A 22,051-nucleotide genomic window follows, 5' to 3' on the forward strand; every position below is an offset into this window, starting at 1 on the left:
ACGATCGAGGTGGCTTCCTGGCAGATTGATTCTTCAACCATTATAACTACAAATTACATATTTTATTTCAAACTATCTTAAACAGTTTTACTGTTTAAATAAACAGTAAAAAATATAATCCATAAATTTTCTAATGAAAGAAACCTCTGTTTAAATAAGGAACTTCGTTCCAGAAGAAATCTACAAGTTAAAACATAATATTACTTATATAAGAAGTAATATTTTATTTAACTCATGATTAGTATTTGATGAAAGAAGTTAATATTGAAAACATTCTAAAAATATTCTAAACAATAAAGAGCTTTTACAAATTAAACATTTAAGTAAAACGTATAATAATGTAATATATTTAAAAACTTCTGAATCTTAAACTTTAATCATTTACAAAGCGCTCTATGTAAAATATTTAAAATTTCCCGCGCTTCAAACTCTACTACTGACAGTGACATCTCGGATCTATCACGAGACAAATGCCCACAAACTAGGTCAAGGCTATTAAATTGAAACAAATGAAATTTATTTTTAAAACAATATTTACTTAAGAATTATTATTTAATATAAATTATTAAATAATTTATTTCAGTAAATCAACACAGAATACTACTGTTTCATTGAACAATTCAAGCTTTTTCGTGTTTCTTAATATACAATGGCAACATTACAGAGCTTATTTTGGGTCACTCGCTTGTTGCTCCGTGCTCGCTTCCAACTTGTACCTACTTCGTTCGGATAAAATTATAGTGTGCCTTTCGCTTCACTAAACTTGCAACATAGCGTTTCACGTTTAGTAATTTTCATTACAAGAAAGCTGGCGGGTGTGCAAAGCGATTGTGTGGATAAAGTGTTAATTTTTATAGTTGAAATCAATCAGTAGCTTGTGAAATAGTTGTTACGATTGTTAATGATTCACTAGAGGTAAGATTTTTTGTAGAATCGTAGACAGAAATCATGAAATGTGGTGTGTGCTTACTTGTGAGTTAACTACGACTTTTCATCTTCAAAAATTTCCACTCGCGAACTTTCGAAATAAAGCTTCTAACTTTTTAAACTTTCACTCGAGTTTGATTATACGTATAGAAATACACTGTACAAAGCAACAGGAACAAGACTTTGTACATATTACAAAATAGTAAACTTAGAATTTTCGTCGCCATTTTATTTTTTGTCGCGCTGGAAAAGCGGCCATTTTCTTTGTGCCGCGTCGTTTACGACTTGCATGTAGTCCATAAAGTTAATTCATTTAAGTTAGGACGTGATCTCATCTTATGAAGTAAATAGGTTAGTAACGATTGCTGTATTACGAAATCCTAGATAAATTAGTCGTATTTGCAATCGAAATTGTTATTTTCAGCACCATCCGATTGCATGGTGTTTTTAATTATTATATACTTATTATATTTTGAAGTGCTAATGAGTGTGTTTTGGCTCAGGAATTCGGGCGCGACGAGTGGCAAGTCGGCATCATGGATGACGATCAACAGTTTTGCTTACGATGGAACAATCACCAATCTACGTTGGTGTCGGTTTTCGATACTCTACTAGAGAAAGGCATTCACGTGGACTGCACCTTGGCTGCCGAAGGGCAGACGCTAAAGGCACACAAAGTCGTACTCTCCGCGTGCAGTCCCTATTTCGAGGTGGGTATCACGTTAATTTGTTATGTAGGTCAATTGCTATCGTGCTCAAGCTACTCGCGAGGCAGCTCAGTTTTGCTCTAATAAACATTCTAGTTGTTTCGTTTTAGTAGCTTTCATATATTAGCAATTAGCGAAGATTAATGTATAGATGAGTTGGCAACAGAAAGTTGTTGGTGCTACTTTTACAAAATACACGTTTTTGGCGCAAACTAAATACAAGACTGTGCGTCATCTGGTTCAGTCAACGATCCGAACGTAAAAATCACGAGAATGCTACTACAAATACCTACTAAACTAGTACTAAACGAAAATATTATGTTATCATCTTTGTTTATGTTGCTAAAATTATAAACAATAACATAGGGGAAATGATAAAGCACAAGCTAAAGTTTGTATGTTTCGTTGCAGAGTGTGCTATCCCAACAGTATGATAAACATCCGATAATAATTCTCAAAGATGTGAAGTACGCAGAACTCAGAGCTATGATGGATTATATGTATCGTGGAGAAGTGAATATATCTCAGGACCAGTTAGCTGCCCTGCTTAAGGCGGCTGAGTCCCTTCAGATAAAAGGACTGTCTGACAACAAGCCATCTCGGCCACCGTCGCGCCCGGCACAAGCTGTAGCTGCACACCCGCCCAGAGTGCCGTCCCCACCCCCACAGGTAATATTCCATTTAATAGAACCAATTTGCACAATATAGCGAGTGGGATTTCCCTAGCCTTGACCTCAACAATATTATGATCAACATAACATCAGTTGATATATTAAATTATTCAAAAAAAATTCAAGAAACTCCACAAAATATTACAAAAGCTCAAAATATTACAAAAATACTAGTACTTAAAATAAGTGTGACAACATTTATTATGTATTAACTAGTGTCTGACCGAAACTAATTTTTCAACCGAAACCGAACATGGCCGAGCATGGCCGTAAGGCCATGCTCTCAGTTTCGGCCGAAACCGAAACTTGATAAAACATTTAAAATGACGATTATTTACTGAAATTTACTGTTCTGTAAAATTTGTTAACACATAAGAAAAAGTGCCAAATGGGATTTTTACTAGTGATGGGCCGAATGTGGTTTGAACCGAATACGAACTTCGGCCGAACAGTCGGGAAAAATTAAAAATTCGGCCGAAGTTCGTCCGAAATTCGGTTCAATTTCGCCGCGGTTTTTCGTTTTGTGACTTGTTTACGCACTTGCTGCAAATATTTCTAGATGTGCCCCGCCTGCACTCCGCACTTCCCCGCGAGGCTGTTAGCCAGCTAGTCACATTTATAAAGTAAAGTCAACATTTTTGTTTTTTTAATTAAGTACTGAGAGATTTCTTAGACTTGTTGACAAGGGCAGTAAAATTTTGTTTTTTGATCAGGTAAGAAAGATTTCTAAGGCCGGCTTAGTAAGTAAGAAGAGCGGTTTAATTTTGTGTTTTGTTTGTTTAAGTAACCTATAATTTTTGAGACTGGTTGTTAAAAAGACCAATTTAAGTTTTTTAAAATATGATTACTTTTTCTAATTTAAATAAGTAAAATGACTTTGAATGAGTATAGTTCTTGTATCGGACTTATTTCATTTCACTGTTACTACAGAATACAGATGTTTTTTCCATTAATTTCTAGATAGTGCAAGTATATTTAGTGCCGAATGTTCGGCATTTTAACCGAAATTCGGCCGAATGACGAAGTTCGGTTCAAGCTGCCGAAGTTCGGTTAAACCGAATGTAAAACGAATTTCGGCCCACCCCTAATTTTTACTTTTTGTGACATTTCAGTATCATATTACGTTTTTTTATCCGATTCCAAGTTATTAATGTATTAGAACGCAGGATTACCCTAAAAAAACATGAGCAGAATTTATTTCAAGACATTTACTATTGAAAAACAATCAATTGCAGTCAGTTTGTATGAGAAATACGGACATGCAGTCTCACACACCGAGGTCGAAGTTCAAAACGAAATTACTAAGTAAACTTGCAGTTGGCGTCACAATTTTTTGGTTCAGAAGACTTTTTGCCACAAAACCTAAGATAACACTTAGTCAACACGAACTTTGTGCCTGAGTTTGGACTTTGGTGTACCCAAATTGGATTTCTTACATTTAATTAATTAGAGAAACAATAATTTAACTTATGAAGTTTGCTTTTATAGAAACTTTAAAATCTTGAAAAAAAAACCTGAATTTTCTTCTTTCAGTTATGTATTAAAAGAATAAAATATATATTTTTTTATTTATATTGTTGCTTAAATTCCCTATTATTAATAAAATTGAAATTGACAATGCATTATGTATAATTTAGACTTAAAAATTAATATTTTTTGTATCTAGTTGAGCAGACCCCAAATATTAAATACTATTTTTTTCTGGTATTAAAAGGAAAGTTTAGAATTATTTCATAGGCTTGACAAGTCTTTTATTTGTTGATGCAAGTAACTTTTTAACTCTTATTTTAATAAATTTTCTGCTAGTAAAGCAAAAACTTTTCTTGTGTATTTTGTAGAATATGCATAGGGTCATTTCGCCTATTCGCGTCCATTTAGTGCAGTTGGCAAGTTTGATGGCGAAAATAATAATGTCCCAACATTCATTTCTATGAAAAAATTATGTTATGTGATCAATATATTAGTCTATTTTAAGATTAACTTTCAGTTTTACTCGAAGCATCTTATGTTACATTTTTAAATAGATAAACTTCAGAATAAGGCGTTTTACCCACTTTGCGTCCACAAAATCCTAATTGCGTCCACCCGTGGACCATTTAGCGTCCACCAGCTTAGAAAAGGAATATAGGGGTGATATTTTAAGAAAATAAAAAAAGATTGTATTTTAACAATTTCTTTATTTCAGAGTATTAAAAATCAGCATTATTATCATAATAAAGAATCTCAAAATCCTCTGATTTTATCCAATATTGTGGTCTTGGGAATAGCATATTCTTTACATATTTGTCTTACCGATTTATTCTTCTCTCGAATTTCATTTAACGCTTTCTTTAAATCGTCTTCTGTGTATGTTCTCCTTTCCTTCTTCTTTCTTTTCTCCGGAAAACTCATCTTAAATAGAAAAAAAAGAATAAAAGAACTCATTTTATTTAAAAATACAATTTTTAAACGTATTTCTAATAAAAAATATACAATAATATAATAATAAACAATACATTTCATAATTATTATTTTCACATGCAAGTCAACATGCAAATATTTAACGAAAATAGTGGACGCAATTTGGTTTATGTATCATCCCCTGTAGGTATAGTTTGCGTCCACAGGTGGACGCAAAGTAGAAATTTTGTGAATTCGATGTAGTAATTCGCGTCCACCTTATTTCAGTCGTTAAATATAAAAAACATAAGCAAATTCATAATAAATATTATTCCTTTTTACATTATAATAGTCTACAAACAACTATGTAACCTAATTTTCACTTAAAACAATAAAAAACTTACCATCGAACGCGCCGCTGCACACTATTTTTTTTGTCGCGCGAGCGCGGGTACATGCTCCCTTGTTGAACAGCCGAGGCTAACTATTTCTTCTAAACGGTTTTGGTTTGGCGCACGGACCTTTTGTCCATGTGAGGGTACCTCGTATACATTGACGTATTAGCGGGAATGACTTTTCGTTTGATTGGTGTGTTAGTTTACTTATTTTCGGGATTTTAAAAAGGAAGATCCGCAAAATGGACGCGAATTGGTCTATGGACGCGAAAGGGCGAACTTACCCTATGGTGGTTGTATTTTATTTCTTTTAGTTAGGTTTTAAAAGAATAAAATATATTTATTTATTTCATTAACATAATTACTCACATTCACTTAAAACAGAATTAGAAGAAATAAATAAATAAATTGGGTTTAAAATTTGTTATTTATTTTGTGTTTAGGTGATAACGTAACATAGTATGTGGTAATAGTACGTGAGATATGTGTAGGGCTGCCATCACCCAAATTGCCTTCGCCGGTCAGGCAGGGCAAAATTCCCGGACATTTGGCCGAAATGTGGTTATTTCCACGGACACCTCTTTTAAACAGTATTTACGATAACTTCTTCAAATTTTGATTTTCCAACAAAAATTTGTAAAAATCTGACTAACCCAAGTCCGTGCAAGAAATTGTGTGTATTGTTAGCGAGTTTTTATCTTTCGTTTATTGCTGCCTGATTAAAAAGTCGGATTTCTCTCAAAAAAGTGACTTTTCAAATACCCGGCCGGACGCACCCCGGATGCCCTTCAAACTAGGACAAATCTGGGGAAACCTACATATATAAATAAAACGCGTGGTAAAAGGAAAATAATGAGGCAAGATGATTGACTAGATAAATCTCGCAAGCTATATCCTCCTATTATCTCATAGTGAAACAAAATTATTTAGTAAACAAAGTTCACACACAATTTAATCAATTTATCATAGCATTTACTTAATCGTTTGTTTGGGAAACATTTTTAAAATAAGAACATAGCACGTAATTCACCAACAGCTACATATTATTATATTAAATTAGCGTGCGTTTGTCGTTTAGAAATAAAATTCAACAATACCTCTGTTCGATAAGAATAAGTTTAGACAATTTGATGAAAATAAAAACGAAAAATCACGAACACTGGAGTTTCGGCGGGGCCGAAACCGAAACTAAGGCCGAAACTGGCCGAAACCGAAACCGAAAGTTCGGTCGGTCACTAGTTTTAACCTTGTATTGACTGTGACAAACTATACGCTATTGTATCAATCTAATTTTATAAATAGGAGCTAAAAACACAAAGACGATAAGCCCCAATTTCACCAACGTCTGTTAGTGTTAACAGCTTGTTAAAATGTCATGTCTTCTCTTTCATTCATAAGAAAAATGAAAGAGGTGACGTGATTCTAATTCGAGCGTTAACTTTAACAGTCGTTGGTGAAATTGGGGCTAAGAATGGTAAATTTATTTAGGTATAATATTGTACCTAAGTATTTCAGGATGTATATACTGTAGGAAAAAGCAACATACACTTAATACATAGTTATTTTAGTGTCGACTGTAAGTTTTTCAAGAAAGATTAATTCAAAATTTTCATAACTGAAATGTGAAACAACAAAAAACTGGAACAATTTCTGAAGCCATATTTACCTTTACTTATTTATCAAAGTTAGTTTACTTATAGAATCTGAGATTTTGTTTAAATGGGTATCCAAATTTATATGCCAGGTATCATATTCTACAGAAGAAGGCCGTGATTTTAAACTAGTTCTTGTATGAGAAAAGTAATATAGTTTAATGAAAATAGATTGGTTCCATACCACATGAATTTAAAACTCATGTGGTTGATTATTTATGGAAAGGGTCTTTCTTTTGTCATGCTTATCGCTAACCTTCAAGCATGAGGTTAGAACATGTATGAGGTTCATTTAATGATTGAAGATATTCAAAGCTATAAATAGTTTGAGTACATGATCTATTATATCTCGTAGCTGTGTTGACTGCGGCCATGTAATAGCACTTAGAGTACAATATCTATGCAAGATTCATGCCCATTTCAACCAAGAGTTAAGTGTTTATTTAACTGTTTATTTTTATTTTTTATTATGTAATTTGGAGCCGTCTATAGGCTATTTGCCCATATCCTTTTTTGCTATCTTTGTATATAGGTTTTTCTCACCAAGGATAATTGAAATAATATTACATATTACATAACTGTAATTGTAGTCCATCACATTTTATACTTACAGTGTGTAACAAAAATAAGTGATAATACTTTAGGGTATGTACGTGTTCCTGGTAAAGAGTTCACTGTAAAAGTAGCAGCGCTGAAAGACGAAAAAATTTTTTCACTTTTGTATGGGCAAGGGCTCGAGCGTTATGAGTTTCCCCATACAAAAGTGAAAAATATTTTTGGTCTTTCAGCGCTGCTACTTTCACAGTGAACTCTCTACAAGGAAATGTGCACACCCTAAAGTATCATCACTTATTTTTGTTACACCCTGTATATTATATAGAACAGATAGAATATAATATAAACATATATTATGTGTATTAACAATATATTTATATATTTTTTTTTGTTTTATAAATTGCATAATAATGTTTTGAACGGTGTGGTCCCAGTGTAGTGGCGGCCAGTAGATCTGACATTTTTCGATTTCCTTAGATATTATGCTGCTCCACTACACTACACTAATGTTTATGTGTTACCACATCCATTGAGAGTAAAAAAACTTTTGTGGAACATAAATATTGTTAAAAACGTATTTGTTTTAACAAGACATAAACATGGCGTTAGTAAAAACGAGCAATATTCATTTTCATGCTAATAAACTATATTCATAGAAATTAGGTTTTAACAAACTATTGAATAATATTGAACATTTCTGGTAGCTGGTGGTCTATACTCAGTTTTAATTAATAATTCTGATCCAAATGTTATCAAAGTAAAAAATATATTTAACCATACAAAGAAATTAGTAGTCTTGATTTCTTTCTTATCTGATGTAATGATTATTATCAAATTTAAATTCTTATAATTATTTAAATTAATGAAGTGATTTTGGCTTTAGTTTCCAACCAAAGCATTTTAGACGTAATCTGTGAGATTATAGAATACATTGGAATTATGTTTAAGTACAGTTCGACAAGGCTTTTTTTGAACGTGGGTGACATTGACGGGAGCGCTGCTGGTAAAGGAGAACTGTCAAACACATGTCAAAAATGACGTTTTTCTATGATAGAAGCGTTAAGTTCCTTTTCTCGCCACGTTCAAATAAAGCCTTGTCGAACTGTAAATCTTATTTTGGAATGATTTTATTTCTGTAGTATTATTATAAGCTAAAAAAAGAGCACCTAACTATACAAATAAATAAACAAGAGCTATTATCAATAGACATTGTTACTTGTTTAGTCATGGAAAAAATATTATCTCTGGTCTTCATACCAAACAATGAAGCAGTTATTTGTTATACAAAACTGTTCCCTTTACTGTTGTTGATCTTTGAAAGCATAACTATACAAGACCAAAAACGTCTTGTATTACAAAGTACATAATATAATGATTCTAAATTGTCAAGCCTAAAACCTGAGCATAACTAACACTTTATTATAGCTAAATTATAAAAGTTTCATGAATTGTTTAAAATTCAAAAAGTGAACATGAACACATGCATATTATATAAAAATTAGCATACAATTAACCCAGCTGCCACAAATATAAAAATATTACGCGAGGCGTGACCTTCCATACTGAAACTTATTCTATGAGTAGTATTATCAATGCTTTACGACTTTAGAGCCTGTCCAGAGGGGTTAGTGCGAGTTTTATTCGATCATACGCATCGAGCACGTTAACGCGAATTTATATGGAATCAAAGCAGCGCCATCTACTGGCTAACGTGGATACTGCTTTGATCCCATATAAATTCGCGTAAACGTGCTCGATGCGTATGATCGAATAAAACTCGCACTAACCCCTCAGATGAGACGTTTTACGCGTAAGTGAGCGACTCGCGCGTTTACGCGCGCACTCGAGATACTTGAGCTACATAGTACATAATATGGTCGCTATTAAGCATTAGTGTCCTAACCCACATTTTTTTTGTCGTAAAATTATGAATGCAGTCTTGTTGTAAATCATCTAAAGAACATAACTGCATTCATAACTCAATACGTAATTTTTGTGTGGGTTAGTACACAAATGCTTAACAGCGTCCAATTACAATATATCCCGTCCAGATGCCTAGTTAGTTGCCTACGCACATTTCCTTACTCGCGCGTAAAACGTGGGTAATGAGCGGGACTCTCGACTCGCCCGTTTAACGCGCGAGTCGAGATACTTGAGTGCCAACTGCCATCAATGTAGCGTCCAGTACTACGCGCGAGTCCGTGGCGAATGGACGAATTTGATTGGAACGTGATAACTTCGAGTCCATGTTTGTGGCGTAAAAACGCGCGTAAAACGCTGTATCTGGATTCTGGACAGGCACTTATTTATTTATTTATTTAGAGAAAATCGGTTTTTCGTGTTTCTTAAATCAAAAGAATAAATAAGTGTGAGCCAATATGGAAACATGCAAATGGTTAAACTCTACATTATAGTAGTTCTGCTCTACAATATACTGTAGGTAAAAACAAGTTTATTTCATTTGAATTTAGAAGTCTGTAATTTATATATTGTGTCGAATAGAGTAACATTGAGTTGACACAACCCGACCTAATAACTTACATCCGTTATCCTTAGATAAATCAATTTTTCTGGGCCTAATATTGAAGGACGTGTAAATAATCAAAGTATTGAAGCAACATTCTAACTATTCTAATTTGAACAGGTAAAAGACGGGAGCGTCGACAGCCGCTCCGCGTCGCTGAGCCCGACGCGCCGCCGCAAGAAAGCGCGGCGCGCGTCGACAGAGGGCAGCGGCGTCGTCGCGGACAGCAACGGAGGCGACGACGTGCCGTGCAAGGAGGAGCTCTCACGCGACGGCGTCGAGGACCTCACGCTGGACGAGGACCCCGATGCGCCCGCCCACAACGATGTCGTACGCAGTGAGTTTTGAATTTAGAACATTACTATTATCGAACGACGTGGTACGCAGTTAGCATCTAATTATTTAATTATAAACTTGTCTTTTTTTAGGGTTCCGTACCCAAAGAGTACTAACGGGACCCTATTACTGAGACTTCGATGTCTGTCCATGATCTGTCTCCAGGATGTAACTAAGAACCGTTATAGCTAGATTTCTGTCACAGTTTGTGTATATCTGGTGCTGCTATAACAACAAATACTAAAAACACAATAATGCTCATATTCAAGGGGGGCTCCCATACAACAAACATTATTTTTTGGTCTTTTTGGCTTGTAATCCATAATAGCAACATGTAGACGCTTGAAATTTTCACAAAATCCTCAATTATATGTGTACTTAAATATTTAATAATAAAATTAAAATGAAACAAATAATGAAGGGGGGCTCTCATACTTTTGTATTATTATTATGTATTACACAATTTATCCCCTATTTTTGCTCTATAACGGTACGGAACTATTCGTGCGCGAGTGCGACTCGCACTTGCCAATTTAAGTCAAAGACTTCAAAAAAGACCCAGGAACTATTTTTTGTCGCTTTATAAGGCTTAAGATTATGTTGCCTTGAAACAATAATTACAATTTATGAACATAAATCTAACACTGAATTCAGCCATAAAATTAAATAAGTCATAACTCATAATATTTACTTATTGCGAATTTAGGTGTACATATACATTATACAGATGCTAATTAATTACAGTTGAGTTCCTCCAAATTCCGACGGAGCATGCAATACTACAGTATTATTTTAGTTGAAATTATGTATGAAATAGTACAGGTACCATAACCAACCGAAGTGGTGAAATAGGCCACAGTTTTTGGGTCTACATGCCACATCTACAACATAATTATTATGTCTATGATTTTAGTCAGTACTGTGGTTGGTTGTGTGTTTGTATTACCCAAAAAAAAGAAACTAAAAAACTGAAATCAAAAATGTTGTTTTTAGGATTTTGTGATTTTATGGCATTTGTATGTTTTTCTACTAAAGAGTTGCCATAGCAAGTTCTAAACGGATTTGGTATGATACAAATTACAATTTACTTTTATCCGTTATTATTATTAATAACTAATATAATTAGTGTTAATATAAATAATGTTAAATGTTAATGATAAAATAAGAATTTAGAACATGTTAGTAGTTACAATCATTGATATTAAATCCTTCAGGAGATTCAAGTTGTGGAACCATTCTCTTTTAATATAAAATTCCAAATACCTTATACAGTAATAAAATTATTTTCAGATTTTCAATGGCACATGGAACGATCTCAAGACGAAATAATGAACTCAAACGATAGTGTCCGAGACAGTCAAGGTAAGCAATGTTTGTTCACTCCGTCGCTCCCTACAAGAATGCCTCGTTTTGTTGCGTGTGCGCTTCGCTACAACAATACGAGACGTTGTTGGGACTCCACTCTGATACTCTGGGACAATGAACTTTTGTCGTTCACATTAATTTTAACCATCAAAGCATTTGAAAGTTGATTGCTCCAGACACAAGGAACGGATGAAATGCGCAATGTCTTCCCATAATTTGAGTCAGAGATTATTCATTGCTTAAAATAATCTATATATCCTAGTTATATAATATATTATATCACAGCAGCGGTTACAAGAGTGCTAGTGTTTTCACATGTGAAACTCCAATCCTATATTAATTATAATTACTATCTAATATTAATATTATAAACTACTAATACGTTATATCAATACCTATATATGATTTAAAGGTTCTTTCAGGTAAAAAGGTTTGGTTTAAGAGGTATTGTTTGTATTATGTAGCCTTTGTTTAAGGCGAGGTAACCATTAATGGGGTAAGTATAAATTTTACCGTTATTAATGGGATGTAGACGCTTATTGTTTTGTTATGGGACATAGTATAGCATGCTTTATAATTTAGAACACCTAGATATGAAGTAGTTTGTGCTAACTGTATTAACAATAATCACGGTCGTATCGTTGTCGTACACAGGAAGGTGAGTTCGACTGTATGTATACATAATGTTTATATATTACCATGTAGAATACGCACAACACGCAATGTTTTGAGCAATTACAATATTTGACAATTACCGCTACGAAATCGTGTATTCGCCAGCCGTGTGCCCACCCAGGACGACGGAGGATCACACCTCGCAAGGTAAACTGAAATCATTTCTATTCATTATCTGTCGTAGTTTGTTGGTTTATACTTTATATGGCTTTATTTATTTATTATTACTCTTTAATTTGCATTCACATGTGATTTCACTGCAGATGTCTACTCTTAGCAATTCATGTTTTGAAAACATTTTGTTTAAATATATTTTTTGCATTTACACCTCCATTAGGTTTTACTACGACGTGGCATGAGAACAGCGCATTTCATTTATCGACATATTAATGTGAATGTGTTAAAGAATACAGGCATACTTCAAATAAGGTTCTCTAATCTAGGTTTCTCTGTCTTGACTGCCTCGTTGGCGACTCTTAACTGAACAGTTCTTAACTGTTCAGCTCAGCAACATTTTCACTCTTAACCCACTTATGATGCCATTATGCTTTAATCTCTCTTAAACGTATATGTGCTGCTAATAAATCTGCTTTCGTTTACCTTTTCTGGCTTTACTGTTTTCCCCTTCCAGAATCATCCAAAATTTTAACAACCGCATACGCAAAAGCCCCTTTTCCTATAACACGTGGATGCCTAAAGAGCATCGTTAGCAACGAGTTCGCGACAGAAATAAAAATTGAGAAAAAGAGAGTAAAGAGGACTTACAAAAAAAGAACCCACACTAAAAACAAGAGAGGTTCAAAGAAATCGAAAGTCACAACGAGCCTCGAACTCAAGTTAGAGAAAGACGTGTCAGAGAACACAGAAAAGAAATATAAGTGTTCGATTTGTCACAAGAAACAGTACAAGTATTTGAGAAATAAGTTGAGACATGAGAAGTACGAGTGTATAACGAGTAAACATTTTGGATGCGATAGATGCGGAAAAAGATACTCGCAGAAGAAAACTCTCATAATGCACGTAGCTCAGAAACACGTGAAAGAAGAATCTCCCACTAACAATTAACATCCAATAACATTTTTTGCTTTATTTTCCATGTTACCGTTTTTTTAGATCTTTATTACTTTTGTTATATAACAATTAACAAGTATTAATGTTAGTTAAAGTTTGATCATTTTTGTCGTTACGATCTCATCAGTGCCATTTAGTTTTGAATTAAGTTTAGTTGTTAAAAATCAAAACATGAATTGTTAAACACTCTTCTGCCAATCATGTTTATGTGAAAATGAGTAATATTGCTCAAGAAGCTAGTTTATATTAATTGTTTTTATGATTTAAATTTAGGAAGCTATTTTTTTTTGTTAAAGAGAAATACTTTTTTTGTTATTTTTTTACATGTATCTTTTAGATCAATATATTTTATTTTTCATATTATATTTAGTTTATTTTTTGTCTCATCTCTTTCGTTCGCATCTCATCGAAGTGCTCAAAACGAGAATAAAAATCGGGAATTCATTTCTCTTTCAGATGGTAAGCCCGCCACCCGAAACAGTATTATGACGCGAAGTAAAAAGGCGATCGAGGAGTCGACGTGTGCGACGTACACGATACTAAAGAACGCGCCCGCGTACCCTGCCGTCGACGAGAGCAAGGAGAACGTCAAGATCCGCAGCACCACGCCCAAGCAATCCCCGCCCGAGCCCAAGGCCGAGTCGCCCTACGAGCCCAAGGTCGAATCTCCCTACGAGTCCAAGTCTGTCTCGCCCTACAACATCGTCCCGCGCGGCCCGCTGCAGCTGCCCTGCGAGCAGTACAAGACCGAGAAGGGCTACAAGTGCCCGAACTGCGAGCGCTGCTACAACGCGCGCAAGAACCTCGTGCGCCACGTGTCGCTTGAGTGCGGGCGCGACCCCCAGTTCAAGTGTCCGCACTGCTCTTACAGCAAGCACCGCCGCAACGAGCTCAAGAAGCACCTGGAGAAGAAGCACCCCGAGCTGTACCGCGAGCGCGCCCGCTCCCTCGGCGACCCCCTCGGCGGCCCTCCCTCGCCCGCCTCGCCGGCCATGTCCGGCTAGCCCGCCCGCTGCAGCCCGCGACGATCGCGACGCCCGCTTAGTGCCTTATGGAACATAACGATCTTCCTCTAGTATACAATAAGCGTTATCTCGGCCCTTATAGGGGCCGCCCTATTATATCGACGATTAAATAAATATTTTCTACTATTAAACATTAAACTTCTAAAATCAGTTTTTAATTTACGAAGCCCACCCCCCCGATCTTATGGGAAGATGCGAGCCCGCCGGGCCGCTCGGTTTGTGCATGTTTCGCATGTATTAGACGCTTCGCCTCCTTTGATTTCTAACAGAGAATATAGTTTTTTTTTTAATTTATCGTAACGCATTTCTTTGGTTCCTTAATTTAATTTTAGCCTAGTAGAATTAACACGGCGTAGTCGTGGCAGAGCGTTGACTAGCGAGTCGGTGTTGTATTGCAGAGGTGGAGGTGGGGAAGGAGGCGGGGCTGCCGTCGGCGCTGCTGTCGCTGCTGCAGGCGCGGCGCGCGCTCGCCGCCCCACTGGCGCCCGAGCTCGACGCACAGCTGCTGCAGCGCGCGCTCTTTAGCGGCAAGATGGAGTTCGCGCAGGAGCGCAAGGACGACGAGTCCGACGGCGGCGACGGCGAGCACGACGACACGGACGACATAGTGCTGCCCGACGACGCCTTCTACCGCGCCCCGCCGCCGGACCCCTTCGACGTCAAGGAGCGGCGCGGCGACGATGCCAGCCGCCAGTTCGAGTGCCGGCACTGCGGCAAGCGCTACCGCTGGAAGTCGACGCTGCGGCGACACGAGAACGTCGAGTGCGGCGGCAAGGCGCCGGCGCACCAGTGCCCCTACTGCTCATACCGCGCTAAGCAGCGCGGCAACCTCGGCGTGCACATTCGCAAGCACCACAACACCGAGTGGTACATCTACGCCAGCAACAAGGTACGCCGCAACAAGAAGACCTCCGTCTGATCGCCGCGCCGCACCCGCGTGTGCCCGACGTCGTATGCGAGTACACGCGCCCTAGACCAAAGTAGACACCCGACCAAATCGGTACTGCAATAATATTTATGTTAAGTTTTATTTTTTATTGTTAAAGACGTTTTCTTATATTATACACTAGATTTAGTAGTAATGTGCACATTCCCCGGCGACGTTGAGTCGTTTTGTTGTTTTCGTTTTAACTTTTATAGTTTATCGTCTGCTCAGTCGAGACTGACCGGGTCCACCGTTCGGCCTAAACCCATTTGATATCTCTTTCGTTTCGAATTATTTTAGAGTAAGTAGCATACTACATTCCTCGGGTGGAATTATTCCAAAACGTAGTTTGATATTACGGAAGTCAAATTATTTATACAATAAGATGAATATCGCTCGCGTCGCTGCGCGAGAGTCGTATTGACTCCTCGCCCCGACCGACCGACCAGGGACCACAAGTCTTCCCTTTAGACGACCCAAAGCTATTATTTTATAAAGATAATATTTATTAGGATAATTATACAAGAGAGCTCCTTATGGGCCTACGGGGGGTAATGTGTCGTTGAATGCACCGCGAGCGCGCCGCATCGATGTTTTTAAGATATTTTATGTATATTATGTTCGATACCTCGTCATATTTTAGCGTGAAACGCCACGACGCAATGTGTCTATACGATACGCGACGCCGCGCGCTGGCGGTGCATCGTGTGTCCTGTTATGCTCATCGATACGTGCCTACGATGTTACCTGTAGATATTTTATATAATTATATTAAATTATTATAATTATTATATTCGGTACGTTCTCGGTGAACGGGATTCGGAAAGATGTGTTCAAGAAATTTTAAAGATTTGATATTAAAAGATATTTAATTCGCAATATTGTCACGAATCGTTAGCATATTGTTGATATTTTGTTGTTAACTAGTATAACAAAGCTATTTGACCAAAGTCAGTATTAGTTAATAACCGGCTCGGCCGCCGAGCTCTGATCATTGAGAAATTGTTTCCCGTTGTTAATGTAAATCTAGCTGTAAGCATATTAGACGAATGTTTTCATTGTTTGTTAATATTATTATTGGAGAGTTAGTTATTCCATAGTGTGATTTTATATGAATATATTGGGGTTTACTTGGTAGAAGAGTTTAATAAAATTTATTATATTATATTACTTTTTAGTTTTTATTTCCTTTAGTCCTCCACCCCCGCGAGGTACGGGTGAGTCTTGTTTTGTTTTTTTTTTTATGTTTTTGTTCCGTAACTCCGCATGCGCATGGACGACACGAACCTCACCGCTTCCGTCTAGACGTGCTCGGTTTCCCTCTTCCCTCCGTTCGTACTAATATAATTAAACATTTCAGGTAGACGAGAAAGCCCCCGGGTCGGGAAACTACATTTTATTAACAAACTATATTAGTCGAACGCGGACCCGAACTATCGCGTCGGCGGCGGGCCTGGACGTGTAGACAAATAAAAGTTTTTCTTCCCTTTTGTTCTTTTTTTTACTTTCCTTTTGCAAGCTTTCATCACAGCACTCGGTGTAAACTCACAGTAGAATACTCATATTATATGTAGTATATGTACCGGTATATGACACTATCTATGTACGTAACCCGTATCTATCGCTTGACCATGTTAACCCGTTGGGAATGTTGTATGTGTGTGCGCGGTGTCGTGCGACGCGCGCGCCCGCCCGCCGGGGCCGGAGCCGCGGCGAGTGGGCGCGCGCGCTGCGGGCGGGCGTGCGGAGCTGACGAGCGGGCTGTTGCAGGGGCGTGCGAGGAGGGCGCGCTGGCGCGGATGGGCGCGCTGTCTTGGGAGCAGTGGTCGGCGCGGCTGGCGCTGCCGCTGGTGGGCGGGCTGCGCGCGCCGGCGCCCGGCGAGCCAAGCTTCACGTGCCCCGACTGCGGCCGCGTCTACAAACTCAAGTCGTCGCTGCGCAACCACCAGAAGTGGGAGTGCGGCAAGGAACCGCAGTTCCAGTGCCCGTATTGCGTGTACCGCGCCAAGCAGAAGATGCACATCGCGCGCCACATGGAGCGCATGCACCGCGAGCACCACGCGCACAAGCCCGATCACTACGTCAAGCCCGACAACGTTGACGCGTGCACATAGGTGCGCCCGCCTCCGTGTCCGGGCCGGCCGGCCGCGCCGCCGCGGTCGCGCCTCGAGCGTTTTATCCAGTACGGTATATTAGGGAGTCGCTCCGTTTCGCGGTGCAGTTTGAGTCGTTTCTATAGTCGCGGGCGTTACATTTTGGTTACCATTTTCAGTGAACGAACCCGAAATTGAGCGAGGCGGGGCCGGGCCGACCGCTCGGCCCGAGTGAGATTGCGCGCGGCGTGCGACGCGAGATTGCGTCGACTACTGTGTATAACCTAGTTTAGTAAAACTGAAGCTATTCGTCGCTTAGTTAGCAAGCTCTAGATCTTTGCCATAATGCATGTTCCATTATTTTTGTAATACTCATGTAAGTTAATTCTTTTTTCGATTTTTTAGATCTCCTTATGTTTAAATGCATTTATTTTATTTTAAGAAATGAGACGTCCGTCGCCCGACGGCCGAAATCAAATATTATATAAGACGTATTAATCGTAAGTTCCTGAGCTATAACTCGCAACTCGTTACGTGGGGGCCAATCGTTTGTAAGTTTTATGACTGACCACTGAAATTTAGTGCCTTACGAAATCATGTATGATCCGTAGAACAGTTAGGACACTGCCATGGAGGGTAGAGCGTCCCGGACGCACACTAATCCTGTTATATTATTGAATGTAATTTTATACGTTTAAAGAATCTTCCAGATAGGTGTAAGAGTTTAAACATTACCATTTAGAAGTAGTAAGTTGGCGATTTGAGTACGTTTTTAAGAAGTTTTTGTTTTAGGCGCTTTGGGTTACTGTACCGTCGTGATATTAGCCCGATATATAGAAGTCGTTACTGTACATTTATCGGGTAGCATTTTAAATCTAAACAAACGCAAGATATTATGTTATTATGACATTTTTATTGAATATTGTCTTAGGGTTTAAAATAGCCTTATTTTAATCATGTTTTATTGCCTGCCTATTGGTTTTACTGCCCAAAACCGTTATTTTGAAGAGTCAAACTGGCGGTCTTTTTTAAGTGAGGTTTTTTCATGACATTCATTAGAAAGCTGTAATTCATAATAAGTTTTATTATTTATGCTCTATATTTCTCGATTTTGAAGTTTAACCTATAAACATCCCAACAACATAAAAATATTTACATAAGTCATTTAATTTTTAGTAACATAGTATTTACCATGTCCATACACCTTTTCGAGTTAAAATGCTATTCGTTCAAATGCACAGTTGTATTACCATTTATGCTGGATTATATATTATATTACATAGGAGTTACCAACGTACAATCAATATGTAGAACTCTATTAGTACAACGATAAGTCATTTCAATACACTAAGTGCCTTCAAAAGTTAGTCATTAGGATTTAAAGTGATATATACATGCTCGATGGAGTGATCCATGATTTACAATTATTATAAACGCTGTGAAAACTGGAATTATTAGTATTTATTATTAGTCAAAACATATATTATAGTACCTTCGTGTGAATCCTTAGCCCTGTGAGATCTCAGCTAGTGAGCCTTCTAGGACGTGACGAATATTTTAAATGGAAAATTTTATATAACCGTAAGAAAACCGTATATAATGATTCATACCGAAGTTTGATTATGGAATAATGATGATTTAATTATTCCACTTGATGAAATTGTTCTTAGATGGACATTTTTTGTATACCAGTAAATAATTAAGAAACCGTTAAAATATTTGGGGCGTTCTATGTAGTAGAATACGATAAATGTATGAACAACTAATTTTATACAGAATTGCGTACGTAATTTTTAACTTCCCTGTGCTGCCTTACTCGTAAAGAGTGATAATTTGTCATTGTTGAAGCTACTCTAAGAGTGTATTGTACATACATGATTTGACAATAAGAAGTTAGTGATCAAACGCATTTGATTGTATTTTTTATAACCTTTTTGTATTTTAAATAAAGTTTCTATTCTTCGTACGTACATTTTTCATTGATATGGTCCACACGACACAATATGGTAAGTTTTACCCGCACTAAAGGATAATAACAAGGCCGCTACTAATACAGACCCAATAACAATGCATGTTAATTTTACTCCTCGTTTCTAGTTTGATCTGGGTACTCGCACATAAATTGGAGATATACGTTGCGCATACTTCCAATTTACGTGTACCTCCGCATTGGAACTGAAAATAGTTGCATGCACTAGTTAAGAACCGTAGACATAGGTGAATTAGCAAATAATGGGAGACATGGTGCATTATCCTTTGCTTTAAATGGTTGCACTCGGTGGCTTCGCTTACACGGTGGGAGCTTCGTACGCCGCACGTATTTACTTTTGTTTGCGTTTCAATTTCAGTTGCACAGTTGTACACACCTTACATATTGGGTTACGGTACCCCCGGTTTGAGCGGCAAGTCGGGCTGGACCCTGTACGAGTGCGTGGACTGTGGCAACAAGTACAAGCACAAGGGCTCCCTGCAGCGGCACATAAAGTACGAGTGTAGAAAACAGCCGAGTTTCAAGTGTCCGTACTGCGTCTACCGCGCCTACCAGAAGCACAACTTGCTGCTACACGAGCGCCACCTGCACAAAGACTTGCCGGAGAAGGTCGACTTCGTGTCCGAATGACCGCCGCCCCCCCAGTCAGTACAAGTTTTACATCTTCGGCCCCGTGGCTCGATCGACTAACCCGCGTATACTAACGCCCTTCAGTAAGCATCACAACTAACTCTCCCCAGTCAATATTCACGACTTACAACTAACGCGCCTAGTAAGAGTTTACAACATACCACTAACGCCCCCTGGTGAGCATTCACGACACAACTAACGCCCCCTATTGAGTATGACTATTTATACGTTTTTATTTAAAAAAATTAACTAAACAGTCTCGAACCATCGTCATCATTTTTAACTTTGTGTAAATAAATCGCAAATATTAGATTCACACTAATCATGAATCAAAACAACATTCTAATAAACACGTAATGACTCGTTTCTACGCTTGCCGAGCCTTGGCGTCCACAAGCACAAGCGTGGAAAGAGAGTATCTGGCTTGGCTTGCGTGAGCTTGCGGACGCTTGTATACGATCCGGAGTAGTGTCGGTTTTTGGACACAGATTAAAGAACGTTTGCGACAAAGGTTTGCGACGCGTTCACACGTTGGCGCGCGCTTAGTAGCCGCTATGATCTCGAGACGAACGCACGTCTAGTTCTGACTCAATAATGCCAAGTGCGAGTCGGACTCGCGCACGAAGGGTTCCGTACCGTATAGAGCAAAATTAGGGCAAAAATTGTTTTTGTATGGGAGCCCGCCTAATTTTTTTTATTTTATTTTAAATATTAAAAATTAATTGTGAAAATTTCATGTCCCAACTTATTGCCATTATTTATAGCGAGCAAAAAAAGCAAAAAAAAAAACACGTTCTTCGTATGGGAGCCCCCTTAAATCTTAATTTTGTTTTGTTTTTAGTATTTGTTGTTATAGCGGCAATAGAAATACACAATCTGTGAAGATTTCAGAAGTCTAGCTATAGCGTTTCTTGAGATACAGCCTGGAGACAGACAGACGGACAGATATCGAGTCTCAGTAATAGGGTCCCGTTTTTACCCTTTGGGTACGGAACCCTAAAAATTAGATTTGTGGACACTTGTGCCTTGTGGACGCTTGCCAAGCCTCGGCAAGCATGGAAACCTAGCATCACAAACATAACAACCTAACTTACACATCAGTTACACCAGTTTACTACTCCGGTTCTAAAATTTACCGCACCCCACTTGTTTCAATGATTTCGCATGTTTTGTACATTTATCAGTAGAACATATTACTCAGTTAACTATAACACTAAGAACTGAAAAGTAATTTGTTTACCTCATGTTCGCAGCATCGGAGCAGCGGGCGCAAAACTTCAAAATGGCGACGATAGCGAAGCGACCCTAACGAGAACAATATGCAGCTGTTAATTAATTGTTTCATTTATTGTAGTTACAGGCTTATCTAGACTCTCGGCGGGAAACCTAGAAGAGGGTATGGTGACTCGCCTTTTGAAGCGCCCTCTCGCGTCACTTACCGACGAGAGTCTAGATGTCTATAAATTCTTTAAAACGTGAAATAATAAGTCGTTCACACTGGTATTATGTCAAAGCAACTGTAAATGTCCGGTTTCTGACGGTTTTTGACGGGAGTTTATCTTTTCACTGACGTTGTTGATTCAATTTTTTGATGCTAGCCAATCAAAAGCGATTGTAAATATTTGAGTCAAAATAACTCGGAAGCTAGGCATTAGTTACCGGTTACATTAACGAATGTTAGAGGTAATCATTTCTTTAATCATGCCTTCTCTTTTATATAAATAGCCGCGTACTGATTGAGCGAGCAGCCTCGCGAGGCTGCCTCGTGAGGCAAATCCTCGGTCGGTCAAGACTTGCCTCGCCCGAGCGTGCCGCGGACCGCGGTGCGAGGCTGCTCGCTTGGTCAGTACGCGGCTAATGAACGAGAGCTAGATTAGTATGACATTTTATCAACGATTGCCATTTGCCTATAACTGGCGCTGAGCTACGACTCAATTCTAGTGTGATTCGTACCTTTAAGTAAATTTGGTCAACTATTTATTAGCAAAAATTATCTCTAACAAGGTAGTCACGATAGTTAAAATGAAGGTACGTGTTTATACTGAAATCAACTTTACAAAATGCCCCCAAATGTTTGATGTTTGATGAACTGAATTTTTACCAATTTCTCTAGAATGAGGCGGTTAATAAC

The 22,051-nt window shown here is 38.0% G+C and overlaps 2 protein-coding genes across 4 annotated transcripts in view; one reads left to right on the top strand and one right to left on the bottom strand.

The window, feature by feature from the left end:
- LOC121739351 overlaps positions 1–1,101 on the bottom strand; it is a 41,144-nt gene extending 40,043 nt beyond the window's left edge. The window contains exon 1 of the mRNA XM_042131754.1: positions 971–1,101. The gene's annotated coding sequence lies outside the window, so the exon portion shown is untranslated. The remainder of the gene's footprint in view (positions 1–970) is intronic.
- Positions 663–19,118, top strand: LOC121739352 (longitudinals lacking protein, isoforms A/B/D/L). 3 transcript variants are annotated; one of them, XM_042131759.1, is made up of 7 exons: positions 663–915; positions 1,431–1,637; positions 2,046–2,303; positions 9,931–10,147; positions 11,437–11,508; positions 14,681–15,171; positions 16,965–19,118. In XM_042131759.1, the coding sequence occupies exons 2-7, from the start codon at positions 1,464–1,466 to the stop codon at positions 17,319–17,321; spliced, it is 1,569 nt and encodes a 522-aa protein (XP_041987693.1). In that variant the 5' UTR covers positions 663–915; positions 1,431–1,463; the 3' UTR covers positions 17,322–19,118. The 3 variants fall into 3 exon arrangements, with proteins under 3 accessions (XP_041987693.1, XP_041987691.1, XP_041987692.1); XM_042131757.1 differs by lacking the exons at positions 14,681–15,171; positions 16,965–19,118 and adding an exon at positions 13,714–14,420 and having other exon boundaries at positions 673–915; XM_042131758.1 differs by lacking the exons at positions 663–915; positions 14,681–15,171; positions 16,965–19,118 and adding exons at positions 1,189–1,278; positions 13,714–14,420.
- Positions 19,119–22,051: the final 2,933 nt, after the last annotated feature.

Source organism: Aricia agestis, chromosome Z, assembly GCF_905147365.1.
Source record: "Aricia agestis chromosome Z, ilAriAges1.1, whole genome shotgun sequence".
NCBI classification, from domain to species: Eukaryota; Metazoa; Arthropoda; class Insecta; order Lepidoptera; family Lycaenidae; genus Aricia; species Aricia agestis.

Coding starts and splice junctions, on each gene's coding strand:
- LOC121739352 (XM_042131759.1), top strand. CDS start 1,464: ATGGATGACGATCAACAGTTTTGCTTACGATGGAACAATCACCAATCT. Junction 11,509..14,680: donor TAGTGTCCGAGACAGTCAAG/GTAAGCAATGTT, acceptor GTTGTATTGCAG/AGGTGGAGGTGGGGAAGGAG. Junction 15,172..16,964: donor ACATCTACGCCAGCAACAAG/GTACGCCGCAAC, acceptor GGAGCTGACGAG/CGGGCTGTTGCAGGGGCGTG.